This window comes from Poecilia mexicana, unplaced genomic scaffold, assembly GCF_051168715.1.
Source record: "Poecilia mexicana isolate PSO_F unplaced genomic scaffold, ASM5116871v1 scaffold_7, whole genome shotgun sequence".
Taxonomy (NCBI): domain Eukaryota; kingdom Metazoa; phylum Chordata; class Actinopteri; order Cyprinodontiformes; family Poeciliidae; genus Poecilia; species Poecilia mexicana.
This window is the reverse complement of record NW_028263376.1, coordinates 8274481-8289489: the sequence shown is the minus strand read 5'-3', so window position 1 is coordinate 8289489 and position 15009 is coordinate 8274481. Positions and strand designations below refer to the sequence as shown.

The window sequence follows — 15009 nt, the reverse complement described above, 5'->3', positions numbered from 1 at the left end:
GAGGTGTTCGCCGCATCAAAGCAGGTCAGAATTAATGGGGGGACAAAGAAAACCTTTCAGATGCTGCAAATAAGTTTGAGACCAAGCTATGATGAGGTGCCATAATTTAGATCAAAACATGTTTGTCTATTGGAACGTCCAGACTTAAATCAAATACAGAATCTGTGGCAAGACTAATATTCATAGATTATCTTTGTCTGACGTGACAGAGTTTGAGCCATTTCATCAGGCCACACTTTTGAAAATTTACATTGTAAAACATTTTGAAAGCCACTTCACATTTATGCATGGCTTTGTGTTGGTCTAACAACTAAAAAAAACAAACATTTGTAGCAATAATGTGACAAAACGTGTAAAAGTGTAAAAGGTTAAGATATGAACTGCATTCCAACTTCCTCGTGAATATTAGTGAAAGCATTCTGCGTGTCTAAAACGTGCGAGGCTTGGATGCTTGATGTGTAGATGGTGATGTGTTTCTGCAGGCTGGGTGGAGGGCATCAGGCTGTCAGACGGGGAGCGGGGCTGGTTCCCCAAAACCTACGTGGAGGAAATCACAAGTCGCAGCGCTCGCCTCCGCAACCTCAGAGAAAACATCCGCATCAAATGTGTCACACAGAAACTGAAAGGGGAGGACTGAGAGCTTCCATTGCAAAGCTGCGATCCAGATGATCGTTTTTGTTTAAGACGGATGTCTGGAATTCTTACAGTCAGCAGGTGCTGAAATAAGACTTATTTTTCTTCTAACATGTTAAAAAATGCAGCAAAAATATAAATTTTTATTTTACATTTTCAGCTTAAAAACTTTTTCACCTGTGTAAGTCTGTAAAAAAAAAAAAAAAAAAAGGCTACATTAACAATTTAAAGCTCAAATTATTTATTTTTATGAAAAAAATTTCAGGACTATATTTCAGTGAAAAAAACATTGAAACAAGGATTTAACCCAGAAACAAAATTGTCTGCAATTTCTTCAGCTGAATATCTCTTCAGATTGTCCCAATCTGTCATGTGAGCTTTGGAAGACGCACAGGATCAACTCGAGTCCTCAGATATTTGCTGTTGAAATGCCTCAGGACACAAGCTTTAGGTATCGCTTCTTCTCTTCACAGGGCCTTAAAACTCTGCTCCGTCTTCTGCATACAACCAAATCTGGAGATTTGGTTGTATGGAGATAAATTGATTTCTCAGGAGAGTTTCTATATTTGAAGCCATTAAAACAACACTGGGACAGCAGGAAATGCTTAAGTCACCTCCTTTTAGGCTTTCATACCAGACAGCCATATTTGACTGGACTCGTTCACTGATCATAAATGAGCAGGTAGTGAAGGACTGTCTTATCTTATACAATAGTTTCGAATTCATCAAAGAGTAGAAAAAAGTATTTTATTACTCAGTATAGCTGTTTAAAGAGAAACAAAACTCAACTAAAGAAATAAAGGGTTTGGAATAGTCCACTAATTCTGTGATTAGTTTGGCAGGGCTACAAAACTACCTCCTGCCAAATTTTTGGAATTTATGTTTTGAGGCAATGACCCAAACAAAGAAAATATCCCAGGTAAGGAACTAGGAAAACATTCTACGAAATCTTGTAATTAAAATAGATTTTATATATATGTAAATTCTCTGCTACGTTCAGACAACACTGATTTTAGTTTTCATCAACTCTTGAGTTAAACTAGTAAAGAAAAGTTTTTTCAGCGAGCGACTGTTCGAGGTCCCATAAAACACTGCAAAAGAAGTCTAGCTCCTTTCAACTGCAACCAAAAGAAATATGTTTTGGCCCGAGTCATTTTGCAAACTACTGTTTTTCTATTTACAAAACATGAATCCCGAGACAATGCATCTCCCTGTGCGGAAAGCAATAATTTTCTGTTCAAACTGTTCCATCAAAATCTATAATTTAGTTGAGTCCTGAGGCGGATGTATTTCTGAAAAACACGAGCAGGTTTTTATTTTTTATTTTTTTTTTTAGTAAGTTTCAAACGCTTGTACCGTCTGTTGTAAATTGTAGCCAAATTTTCACAGCTGAAAATAAAAACCCAAATAATGATGCACTATTTACTACTGACAAAAACATATATTTAAAATAAAAAGACCTCCTGTGTGGGATATTTGCTGTTTTTTAAGAATTTGTGAACTGACCAGAAAACGGTTGTTAGGGTAGACCTTTTTATATTTGTTTACTGTATATAAGGAAAATAACGTGTTTGCTATGAAAAGCGAACAAACATATTCAGCTCCAGTCAAACCTTGACATGCACTCACCTGCATAAATGCCATATCACTTTAGGGATTCTCCTGATTTGGCCAGGAACTGATTGTACTGCGAGTTTAAATATCTTGACAACCTATGTCTTTATATACAGCAGCGTTTCCCAACCCCGGTCCTTGATGCACTCTGACCTGCATGTTGTAGATTTTTCCCTTTCAGATGATTGCAATTCAGCAAAAGCCTGTTAATCAGCAATCAATTAAAATCATGTGCAGGGCATTGTGCCTTGAGGACCAGGACTGAAAAACACTGATATGCAGAACAACCTAACCACTGAAGTCCATGCTTTGGAGTAGCAAGGAAAAGTACTTAAAGTGCTCTTTGGGCACCAATGGACCCGAAGAGCATTGTGGGATATGTAGTATAAGCAATGCATGCACTTTCTACCAGTTGGCCAATCCTGTTAGAGACTTAGGATGCATTCACACCATCCCTGTTTAGTCCGTGTTAATCAAACTCTAGTCTGTTTGTGTAGAGGTGGGAATGCGCAATCAAACTCTGTTGCAGACAAAAAAAATCAAACACTGATTTGCCTAAAAATCTCGGTCTTCGTTCAGCCCAAGTGAACTCTGGTGCGGTTCAAATACATGTGAATGCAAGTGGACTGGAAAACACTCCAAAAGCAGGAACAGACTATAGCACAGAGCATTCTGGGTAAATACAACCAAAGCAAACGTGCGAGTCTAGCGCCACCAGAAAAAATGGTTTGTGGTCATTTACCAAAGACTCGAGATAAATCCTGCTAAAATCTGACGAGATTCTTGTTTACAATGTGTGAAGAAGGGAGTTGCACTCAGTGTCTTTTTCAGATGTTTTTGTGTCGTTTCCTTCAGCAGTTCACGGTGCCACAGGTTGGGGGGGTGCGGGACAAACATATTTTTTCAAAGTATTTTTTAAGTTTGACAGTGCAGTGAGAAAGCAAACCACACCAGCTGAACATGTAACAAATGTTGCAATTTCACTCCCGAGTCGAACTGAGTCTACTGGACTTTTCTTAGAATTGTGAACTAATTATTTGAATTCCTAAAATAATACGACATTTATGCTCGTGATGTGTGGCTGTAAATTGACTCCATTCTCAAACTTATGTGAAAATATAAATTTTACTTTCACAGATGCTCAAGTAAAAAATGTACGTGCTACAGACCTGCTCCACTCTGACCTCTGACCCGGCTTTAAGTCAGTGTTTTTCCTCTGTAGCTCGTTTCAGTCAGCATCATTTGATGATGCCTGTTTATGGACCACTATAATCCACTTTTCCAGTGGCACATGAAATGTTTCGGACTTCCTGTCAAATAGCTGTTTGTTGTAATTTAAACTGTTGTAGCATATGTATTTATGTTCCCCCAGATTCTGATGTATTTTACTGTAGATGGCGTTGTGTACAAAGAGTTAGAACTTGGCTTGTTTTCTTTGTGTGACTGTAATTTATATGCAGAGACATTTGAATTTGAATCGTTTCCACCGGTGCTTTTGGTTTTTAACCCTGATGCCATTGTCAATATGATGCCATTATACACTGGAGTTCTGCACACTACTGTAAATGTTTCAACTCTCAGATAAACACTGGTACTTGTTTAATGCTCAGTAAGTGAGTCTTTATTTGAAAACTGTAAAGTTCTACATACATAAATGTACAATATTTTCAGCCCTGGCTTTCTGCTCTTTATATTTACCATCTCTCCTCTTAAACCAGGTCACGGCCTGGTTTCAGTCTGTTCACACGTGAAATAGACCAGACTCTCTTTTCCGGTACTTACAAACAGTCAACTCAGTGAATTATATCTAAATTAGGACAAAAACTTTCCCCCCTTGTTCTGGCAAACATCCAAGTAATAAATACTTTATCTAAAAGTTTATTTAGATTTATATTGAAGAGTCCACTTTTGGAGATTTTCCTGAGACCTGCAGGTCAGCTCCTGCCGTTGATGTGACACTGGTCGCCTGCTAAAATCGGCTCCTGCGACTCCATCCTGTTCCTCTGCAGCTTTGGCACTAAGGGAGGCGGCGGCTGACTCATAATGATGTGGCTGTCTCTGTCTGGCTGTGGATCGAAGAGAAAAAACAGCTTGGTCAAAGTCAACTGTCAATATTCCTAGGAAAATATAATAATAATAAAAAGAAGTTCCTCAGGAAAGTGTTAGGAATAGCATTTCTCTAACACAACATTCTGCCTTTAGCCCTTCTTTAATGCTGAAAATTTATGTTAAGTAACACAACAAAGTCATTCATTTGTTCAGTTCTGAGCCTTAATTTAAGTTCTTATCCTTTTATTGGTTCTTAACTTCTTATCTCTGTATTATTTATAGTTATTATCTTTTTTATAATGTATAGTTCTTATCTTTTTATTATTTAAGATTATTTACGTGCTGTGTGAAACTTCAGCCCTTATCGTTGTGTTTTTCTCTTTGGCAGCAGATACCACAACACATTTCACATTACTGCGTGTAACTGTGCATGTGACAAATACAGCTAATCTAATCTGAGCTAAATTAGTCTAACCTGGTGCAGATGAAAAATCCAGGCCTGATAATCCTCCACACAGGTGCAGGAGACCTGCAGCGTCTCCACCAGCTCCCCTATAGCCAAAAACACAGCCGTTCTATAAAGCCAGTAAGTGCATTTGCATTTTCCCCATTCGGGCAAAATGGTAAAAACAAAAACAGGGGAATGTTTCTTCTTTAAAAAAAGACAAATAGTAAAGCATTTTCTGACTTGTTTACCTCTTAGTTCAAACTCTAAGCATCCAGGAAGTGCTGAGCGCTCCACTGCTTTGACGCTCTGTCTCGCCAACCTGCCCTGTTACAGACAACATGAAAAACACAAAGAAGGAATGTCTGCATTTCATTAATTATACTACAGAACATTTCTTGATTTTTTTAAAAACACATTTTAAAATAAAACACAAGTAGCAGGTTCAATTTGGTAGATCTTCCCCCAAACCGGTGTTGCAAAACGTGAAATGCTGTAATGATTATTTTCACACAAATCTGTCTCATGGTGGTGCAGGAGCTGTTATTATGGATTTTCCTCTCAGCGTCATTATACAGTACCTCATATTTTATATGCAGCCGCTTACTGTCCACAGAAAGCAGCAGGAGATCTTGAGGAAAGAGAATCATCAGTCTTTCTTGGAGACCCTACAAGACCACAATTATCAATTAAAATCTCCCTAAAAGGATATTTTTCATAGTTTATAATGATCTCAAGCTTGCTTTTTTACTGCATTGTTGCCATGGCACCTCTTGGAAACTAAATGAAAACAGATGTTGATGTAAAGTGAATGCCTTCTCAATATTTTTCGACATCCTCCTCTGAACGATGTTCATCGGTGTATGATACACGATTAGTCACATCGTGTGCAACGGCATGGGAGCCGTCATCGAACTGAAGTTAAAATAAGCTCTGCTATTAAACTAATCCTGTTGGGAATGTGCTTAAAAAGCAGTCCTGCAAATGAAACCAGAAAACCCGACTACCTGTCTTTGAGTGTTGATGATGTGAACAATAGAGATGTGTCCAGGCTGACCCATGTGGTGTATGGGTGAGCCCTCCCAGTTCCATATGGGAGCCTGCATTACATATTTCTTCAGCTCCTCTCTTTTCCAGTTTTCATCACAAGGCAGCTGGTGAGCAAAGACAAAAGCACGATATCAGCTGCGCCACTCTGGCCATCCACAGCTGGAACCAGATGTGCAACAGATGTGAAAACATTACAAGATAAGAAAGAGCACACTGGGAGGGACTCATGGGTTGCATCATGGACTCATGTCTCCGGTCTTCTATGTGCTGAATCCATCTCTGTGACTCTCCTGCACTGGCACATGTAAACACCTTGGAGTCCACCATTGCACCTGGATAAAAAAAGACAGAACTGGGTGAATTTACACCCAAGTGCCAGATCTTCGCTGAGATTAAAAATTTCCCCTCACTGGTGATCTCAAACATGTGTGTTGGATGTGACGCATCTGGCTGCAGGGATACGGCTCGAACAGACAGGCCTGAAACAGGAAGTATACCCTGCCGGGAAAGGAAACGCAAAACCTTTGAGTGACATGCATTACTCTGCCAGCATTTAGTAAAATCTATCAGCAAATTAAGACTGCATTCACAATGCAGCCTGAAGTGACCCAATTCCGATTTTTTTTTTTTTTGCCGTGGCCGTTCAAACTTGTGTGGGACCTGTATGTGTTCTCCAGTTTGAACCGAACACGACCTGAAAAGGTCCCGCATGCGCAGTAGAGGGCGCAATAACGTCACACATAGAGAGCGTACTCAGTGTTTTGCCAACCGCCACGAAGAAGAAGTAGTGCTCATTTGAACCGGATATGTATCGGATATCCACGTGGCCTGGGTCATACTCGAATCCAGCCTGTGTTGTTCAGACTGTCAGGAAAAGATCAGGTCATGTTACGTCAGAAAAATCAGAATTGGGTCACTTCGGAATGCGGTGTGAACGCAGCCAATATGGTGAGTTAAATGGATGGATGGATAAAAGAACTGACAGACTGGAATATAGTACCTCGTATATGAAGTCTTCTCGGGAGTGATCCAGAGAGAGGATTAAGAGGTGAAAAGAGAACAACAACAAGAACCGTTCACTTTGTTCCTGTGAACACATAGCAGAGGTGTAATCAGATTTCTGTTCTTGGTTGTTCAATTGAGAGAAAATGGAACAACCAATACAATAAAGTAACTGCACTACAATAACTAAATACGGTGCACTGTTAATAAATAGCTGATTTAAAAAAAACCTTTAAATTTAGTATCTAAGTCAGGTAATTAAAATAAACAGTAAACACAAGCAAATTGCTAGGAAAGTAGAAGGCCTTAGATAAAATTATCTTTAACTGCAGTGGCATAATCTTGTTCCAATATTATGGCATTAAACCATATTTTTCTTTTTTTCCCCTGATTTACAACATTAAATTTTTTAATTACACGATTTTCATTTAATCGCTTAATTTGGTTTCAATAAAGTAAGTAGTTTTTGAATTTGCATTGAATTTTTAAAACATTTTTTTCGACGTCTTAGAAACATCCCACATTAAGAAAGGATTTTTCTATTAATCACTGCCACCACCACTTTTACAACCCTTGACTGACGCTTAGATTACATGAAACTAAGTATTTTTTTTTTCATTGTATAACTAAGTGTGTCCAGGAACTTTTAAGTAGTTAGATCCTGTTTAGCTATGTTATAAATATGACGTGACGCAGAGGTCCATTTCTATTAACTACTCCTCAAAATGGAATAGTTAAGAAAACATGCCATTGCTGATCCTCATTAGTCAGGGTATTGCTGTAAGAAAGTTCTACAGCCAGAATGGTAGTTCAAAAGTTTAAAACCACTGGAAATATGTCTAACGAGACTGAATGCTGAGGGAGGAGGATGACAAAGAAAGGAAGGAATTAGACTGTTGCTGTAATAAAACATTTTTGATTTCATGTTTTTATTTTACCGCAGTTTATTAGGAGTGCAAATATGTGTAGAAGAGGCCAGCAAAAGGCACATATTTTGTAAAGAAGTGATTTTATTTGGCAAATCCCCAGTACTTTCCTAACATTTTTTCCATGTTACCTCTGAATAGTTGTTGTGGAGAAACACCACAGAGGAGTGGATGACCTCTCCGTAAACATGAGCGGGTTGACCCTCCCAGCCCCTGATCGGCTGCTGAGAGTAAATCCTGTGGTGGAGCTCATCTCTGGTCCTACCCCACAGCACCACCTACAGGCACAAGAAAGTACGAGTGCACACCATTTTTTATTTTTTATTTTTATTTTGGAATGACAGGAACAAACATTCTCATCTTGTGATCTTTAAAGCTTTCTGAAAGCCGAAAAAGGTTTTCTTTGCACTTTGGCTCTTTTTTTCCTCATTTTCTAGCCTTGAATTTGACCTTTAAAATAGTGCTGTTTGTCTGAACTGTGACCTTTTCAAGCAGAAAAGTGTCCTGCAGGAAAGCAGTGAAGCAGTGCTGTGTCTACACAGGTGTCGAATGGCTCTCCGCTCAGGGTGTCATGACCTGCAGGAGGCCATGACCCAAAAAAAACGTAACAATCATAACATGAAGCAAGTTTTTTGTTTTCTTGCCCTTTGTAGAATTTTTCACAGGCTCACTAAACATAAGTTTAATCTAGAACTTAACAAAAAAAAAAAACTACTGTTAAAGAACTACGACTAACCTGTTCTATAAACACAATTTTGTCTGGACCCAAAATGAGTGAAAGCAGCCAAAAAAAACTCCAGCAGACTTTTAGGGAGTCTGAACAATTGTTAATCAAAGCCATCTTAAAAAACAGTAATAAGTGTTGCTCTTTGCATGTTCAATATCAAAAATAAGGGTTGGGGAAATAATGTGTGTGACTGATGTCTTTTTTTTTAATCTTAGGTAAAAGAAATACAATTAAAAATCTTGTTTTATTCTTGCAGAGTGTATTATACATGTGCGAGTGTGAGAAAATGGAAAACGTTTGTCTGCCTGATATTTACTGAACCACCACTGCACTCTGACTTTAAAGACTTCAAATCTGCAGTGGCTTTGTGGCTTTACTCTGACCTCCTGTTCCAGGTGTCGCACTGAGGCTTTGCATGGCAGCTGTGGTGCCAGCTGCTGCTCATCTCTGCTGTTCCTCACCGACAGCTGAACTCTGTTTTCGCTCAGACTCCATACTCTGAAAACACACACACACACACACACACACACACACACACACACACACACACACACACACACACACACACACACGACACATCGTGTCAGTGGTCAGTGATGAACTTGCTAAAGCAAGTAAAATGACTGTGGCTCCGCTGCTTTGTACACTGTGTGAATGTCTAATTCACAGTGGCTTTTAAGTGTCAGAAATGCAACAGAACTGTGAATTTGCTGATGTTTTTTTTTTTTTGTCTAATATGCTCTGTTCAGCTGGTAACAGCATTCGTCAACAATATGAAGATAACATAAGGATGAACAGTATTAAAACCTAATGCTAACAACATGTCTGCATCCCCCCAGCCTAGACTAATCAGATTATAAAGATCGGAGGGGAGACAGACGTGCTGCTTATCTATTCCTGCAACAATTTGTAGCTTTATCCTCCAATAAGAATGACGGTTGCATAGATTAGTTTGGTAGAAGTTAGAACACACCAAACCTGTCATTTCACTGGAAACTACATAGACTACAGAAGGATTTCTCTTAGATCATGTTGATGTAAAAAAAAAAAAAAAGATTTAAACAGACACAGTGTTTTGAAAAATGTTTTTATAGTCTGGTCTTCCGGTTCTGGTTTGATCTGCATCCCCAGAACCAGACATGGACAAGTAGCAGGTTTCTACATGTTTGGAGAAACAAACAGCTCCTCTAATCTGGAACAAAGTTCCAGAAAACTGCAAGACTGCTGAAACGCTGAATTCCTGTACACTGTGTGCACAGTTATTAGGCAACTGTCTTAGTTTTGGCCATATCATTTTTTCATGCATATTTTACAAATCTGAGCTGTATAAATCTGAATGCTTATCGAATATAAATGTGTCAGCTGATGTGTATTTGTTTAACGAGGGAGTGTGGAGCCCAAGGAGATCAACACCCTGTGTCAAGTGTGCATAATTATTAGGCAGCTTCTTTTCTTCAGGTAAAATGGGCCGATAACGAGATATAAGTGACAATGAAAAGTGCAAAATTGTAAAAAGTCATTCAGAGCAATGCAGCACTCTTGAAAATGCTAAGATATTGGGGTGTGATCACAGAACCATCAAACATTTTGCTGCAAATAGTCATCGAGGTTTAGGACTAAGGTGTGAATTGAGTTTAGGTTTCAGGTTAGGCATGTACTGGTAATGGTTGGGTTTACAGTAAATCCTGGTGAAGATAGACAGACAATATGTGTGTGTGCGTGTGTGTGTGACCCAGATGGATTGGTTATACTCCTCCACTAGTGCTATCAGACCAATGTACAGCATGTGGTCTTGCAGTTATACACAACATGTGTCAAACTGGTATCTCACAGGCTGACTCTGACTATTTCTGCATTTTAAACCTTAACACTGCAACAAGTGTTCACACTTTGCTGCAAGTACCACAACCCTCTCTTAAGAAAATATATTTTTTTCAAACTAACACCTTCCACAGTTGGTAGCACTGTGGCGTTGCAGAAAGAAGGTCATAGGTTCAAATCCCACCTTTGGGTCTTTTTGCATGAAGTTTGCATGTGTGCAAAATTCAAGCAGGCAGTCTGCATGCAAACTGTATGAAGTCACATTTAATAATACTCCAGGTACTCCGACTTTGTCCCACAATCCAAAAACATGACTGTTAGCTTAACTTGTCTTTCTAAATTGTCCCTGTGTTTGTGTGTTTGTGTGTGCGCGTGAGTGTGTGGTTACTTTCCCTGTCTGTCTCTGTCCAGGATGCACCTAGACTCTCACCCAATGACCACAGTAGATGGGGACTAAGCATAGTGCCTGTCCTGTCCCTGATGAAGAAAATGTCCTCTCATGAAATAATGCTGGCAATTGTTGAAAAAGCTCATGGGGATGAAGAGAGACGTCTCAGAAAATGCTTAGAGTTCTGTTCTTAGAGTGGTTCTCAAACAGATCCTGGACAGAACCATCTTTTTCAGATCCAGTGATCCTTTCAGCTCCCTTCACTATCGTCCCCAGGGCCCTCTTATCTACAACTGGACTTGTAGATAAGACAAGACTCAACCACTGCTTTGCAGAACTGTCTGAAGATGATGGGAGAGAGGCCGATTTTACTATCCCAGCAGTGTTTCATCGTTAAGGACTCTGAATTTAAAATAGAGGTGTGACATTCTTTTTAATGCCATAAAACACATCCTCTGAGATGCTATTGTAACACTTGTCATAATTTAAATGTTTCCAATGTGTGACTTTTGTTTTTGAGTCATACATTGCCAGGAAGCAGCGCTCCACCGCTATACTCTTTGCATACTTAGCAAAGCAAGATTACACGGTCAGTACATGTGCATGTGGCGGTTGCTCCAAGTCCCGTCTGTCGAGTTCTCCCAGAACATCAGCATCAGTTTTCTCCAGACTTTTAGATTAGATTAGATTAGATCTGGCCAAATGTACACTTTTCTGTTCCCTGTCAGTGACAGTGAGAATCTGCAATATGTCGTGTTTTTAACATCAAGCACTGCATATTTAAAATGAATGTTCTTCTTTTGCTGATTTAAGAACTCTGAAAGAAACCATTATTAATTTAAGATTTCAAACTTAAATAATGATTAATGTGTGAAACCCTGAATGTCGACCTGGTTAGAAAGTATTGCTGATACGGAACTCATGAGTATTTTTTTGAAACCCACATTTAAAAATACCGATGACTTCTTGATACATTAACACAGTTTTAATGTAGCCTATCAATGTCTAATAAATTCCCTGTTCAAAACATCTAGACACTCTGCCTTCTGCTAACCATGGAGAGCTGAACAATAGATAACCAGACTGATAAGGAAATCCACTTAATTTTGGTGCAAAATGGATGCGTAGCTGAACAGAAGCTCCTAGAAGTTTGAAAACCAAAGTGAAAGATGCTGTTAAAAAATATTCCCAAAACCTCTGACGACGATGAAAAGTTATGAAAACAAAGACGTCCAAATTATTTCTGTATTTTTAATAAGCAATCCAATCTAAAAGAATCAATGAATGCTCCAGAAGAGCGAAGTACTCACTTGGCTATGAACATTTTTCACAAAAACTTAAAATTGTGAAAAAAAAAAAATTAACCTTTAGGGTCATAATGATGACATTTTTGTGGCAAATCTAACACATTCGTTGTCTCAGGTGAACAAAAATAAAAAACATTCTAAAATCCGAATATTGGTAAGAAAAACAAACAATGTTTAAACTTCAACTTCCTGAGTGGAAGTGCCCTGAAACATTGGTGTTTTTTTGTTGTTTTTTTTTTTTTTTTTTTTTTTTTTTTTACAAAATACCACTTCCTTTTTGTCAATTTCCATTATGACAAACACATTCCAATGTAAGGAAAGAGAGCAAACTTTCAGTTAGTATTCCTGTTGGTTGCTTTTGTGACCACATTACGCTATAAATGCATAATCGTAGTAAGCACGATTGAAGTATTACATTTCGAAGGAAATGTTCTGTGTTCTCCTGCATTAGAAAATACATCACTACTCTGAAGGACATGTATCACATTTCTACGCAATTACAAAACCACCTCAGCATGGTGATCACTACGTAATGGTGTCAGATTTAGATGCTGTGGATTTGACTGATGAGATAACTCACTTCAAGCATTGTATTTTTTATTTTTTTTTTGCAAGTCAGACATTTCCTCCTAAAAGACCCATCTGGGTTTATGTTGTAGTCCTGAATGACCAGCTGCTTTAAGTGGCATTAATTAAACAACCTATAAGAAGCTGTAGTTCCTGTTTGCGATTAGCTTCCTGGTAATCCCTGCTGCCTCAGACTGATGGGGGGATTTGTCCAGCCCTTTACTTTGTATTAAACCTCTCCACGCTCTTGTCTGGCAGTAATCTGCTAATCATATCAGTGTCGCCTCACCAGCTTCACAAGATTGACCTGGGGGAACAGGAGTGCTTAAGTTTGTCTGTGTCACTCTTCTTGCTGCCTGCTAGTGGTTAAAATATCATATCGAAGCTGATAGCATCAGAATGTTTATGCATCACCACAGACTCACCAAGTTTTCGGACTTGCACTGTGAATAGTTTTGCAAATGTATTTATACTTCTTGAACTTTGTCCATGTTTGTCTTCGCAAAATTGCGTGTATTGTACGTCATATGATTGTCGGACATAAAGGAGCACGTAAATGGAACGAACATGAGTCATGATTTTCAAAATCGTTTACTAATAAAAGTCGGGGAAGTGTGGGGTTGATCTGTGTTTAGCTTCTCTGACTCAAATGTTTTGAGGAATGTCACCATTTTTACACATACAGAAAACATAGAGTAGTAAAGTGCTATATATAGTACAATATTTTGTTGCGAAATAACTCAGATTCATTCATATTGGAGCGAGAGTCACATAGAGCAAAGGGTTCTATGTTTTCAAGTTCTCAGTTGGACGTTGGCCTGGACTTTGACTGGACCATTCTAACTCATAAATGTGCTTTGATCCACCCCTGTCTGAAATATTTTGCAGCTTCTAATAGTTTTTCTCCAAACATTTTCCTTCCCTGTCCCTTAAAGCATGATGTCTCCGCCACCCTGTTTCACTTTGGGGACGTTATATTTTCTATCACAGCTAGTGCTTTGCAACTAGCCCAAAAAGTTTCGTTTTGATCTTATCTGATCACATCACTTTCTTACACACGTTTGCTTTTTTCCCCCCGCATGGCTTTATAGCAAACCTTAAAAAGGACTTTTTCAGGTTTGGTAGATTGAAAAGAACTGTTTGAGATGTTCAAACAGTTCTGTGATGTCAAAGAATGTGAAAAAATGCTACATTTTAATCATTTTTTGTCTGTAAAATCCTGAAAATGATCTGACTGCAGGGCTCCCATTCACATGTTTCAAAGCAATTTTGCAGCAAAGGTTTGAAGTTCTCAAACATAATAATATCCTCTTTAACTTAAACCGATGGTTTAACTTCCTCATGTCATGATGTCCAGTATTATTTTAAAGATTTTGCTGTTTGATATTATCAACAGGAACATGAAAACTGAAAGGAAATGACTTGACATGAGTGGCATACAAAACTGAAACTGCCAAATTACCAGAATCTTAAGGTTTTTGATGTTTTTGTAAAAAAAAAAAACATTAAAGATTCTGATCTATTTTTCAAGTCAAATCAGCCAACGTTATTGCAGAAAGAAATCAGATAAATTTCTTGCATCATCATAGTTTCAAGTAGCTGTAAGTACTTTTGAATCTTAGAAGACAGCACACAGTCTGAGCATGGCTTTGCAGAACATGGTGCAGCTTTGAAAACATAAAGGAGCTCCTGCATTGTTTTTACATTTTAACAACCTGACAATACAATGCCAGGTAAAACCACAGCGCTGGCCTGTTTCACTTCATACACTGTCATACTTCCTCCTCCAGAACTTACAAAACCATGTTTAAACCTGTAAGCTTAAAATGATACAATTTGTCTGTGAAATTCACATTTCAGACAACGCGCTCCCTTTAATCCTTGCAGCCCTTTTTTGCTCTTGATGTTTCTGACCAACTAACATCCCTAAGCCCAAAACAAGTTGCGCACATCTTACCCCAAATTATCCCCAGAGAGCTCCAGCAGTTCAATTTCATCTGGACCCACTTCGTCCACTCCCGTGTGCCTCTGAGTCACGCTGCAGCATCCCATGACCAGCAAGGACCTTACGCTCTCAGTCCCGTCTCAGCAAGCCGTCCGCACACTGAGAACCATCTGCAGAGGCACTCATCCAAGCAGTTTGTGGCAAAATAAAACCAAGCAGATGACATGAAAAGTAGAGGAGTTAGGGGAGGCTGGGTTTAGAAGGGGATATTGTTCTTCAGAAGAGGAGGGGCGGCATAAGGAGACTGAGCACTAGTTTCCCCTTTCTAGCAGCATGCAGAGCATATTTCCGTAAACTCCTTAGAACAAAAGATGTCGCGACGCTTAAAGAGGTACTGAAGATAAAAGGTGGCAAGGTTTTTGGCAAGTCACAGTTCAGAAGTCGTTCCTTCCTGTTGAGAGGCGGCAGAGGACTGAGCTGCTTCCTCACTTTGCTTATTTGACTCTGCACATGCCGGGGATCCGCTGCTGTGAGA

General features: G+C 38.9%; 2 protein-coding genes across 3 annotated transcripts in view; one reads left to right on the top strand and one right to left on the bottom strand.

The window, feature by feature from the left end:
• The window catches only part of arhgef19 (Rho guanine nucleotide exchange factor 19), a 25703-nt gene extending 21847 nt beyond the window's left edge, over positions 1–3856 (top strand). The window contains exon 16 of the mRNA XM_015001066.2: positions 483–3856. Within this exon, the coding sequence (XP_014856552.2) occupies positions 483–637 (155 nt within the window). The 3' untranslated portion in view covers positions 638–3856. The remainder of the gene's footprint in view (positions 1–482) is intronic.
• Positions 3843–15009, bottom strand: LOC106926264 (putative pleckstrin homology domain-containing family N member 1). 2 transcript variants are annotated; one of them, XM_088006993.1, is made up of 11 exons: positions 14487–15009; positions 8830–8944; positions 7851–7997; positions 6792–6878; positions 6202–6289; positions 5987–6123; positions 5749–5895; positions 5323–5409; positions 4993–5068; positions 4772–4848; positions 3843–4309 (listed from the first exon to the last, which is right to left on the bottom strand). In XM_088006993.1, exons 1-11 carry the CDS (start codon positions 14579–14581, stop codon positions 4286–4288), a joined length of 1080 nt encoding a protein of 359 aa, XP_087863119.1. In that variant the 5' UTR covers positions 14582–15009; the 3' UTR covers positions 3843–4285. The 2 variants fall into 2 exon arrangements, with proteins under 2 accessions (XP_087863119.1, XP_014856553.2); XM_015001067.2 differs by having other exon boundaries at positions 3843–4313; positions 14487–15007.

Excerpts from the sequence above, each read along its gene's own strand:
- LOC106926264 (XM_015001067.2), bottom strand. The coding sequence starts at position 14,581 with ATGGGATGCTGCAGCGTGACTCAGAGGCACACGGGAGTGGACGAAGTG. Across the intron at positions 6,879-7,850 it reads TCCACAACAACTATTCAGAG|GAACAAAGTGAACGGTTCTT; the intron begins GTAACATGGAAA and ends ATGTGTTCACAG. Across the intron at positions 5,896-5,986 it reads AGTGTGCTCTTTCTTATCTT|CTGCCTTGTGATGAAAACTG; the intron begins GTAATGTTTTCA and ends TTTGCTCACCAG.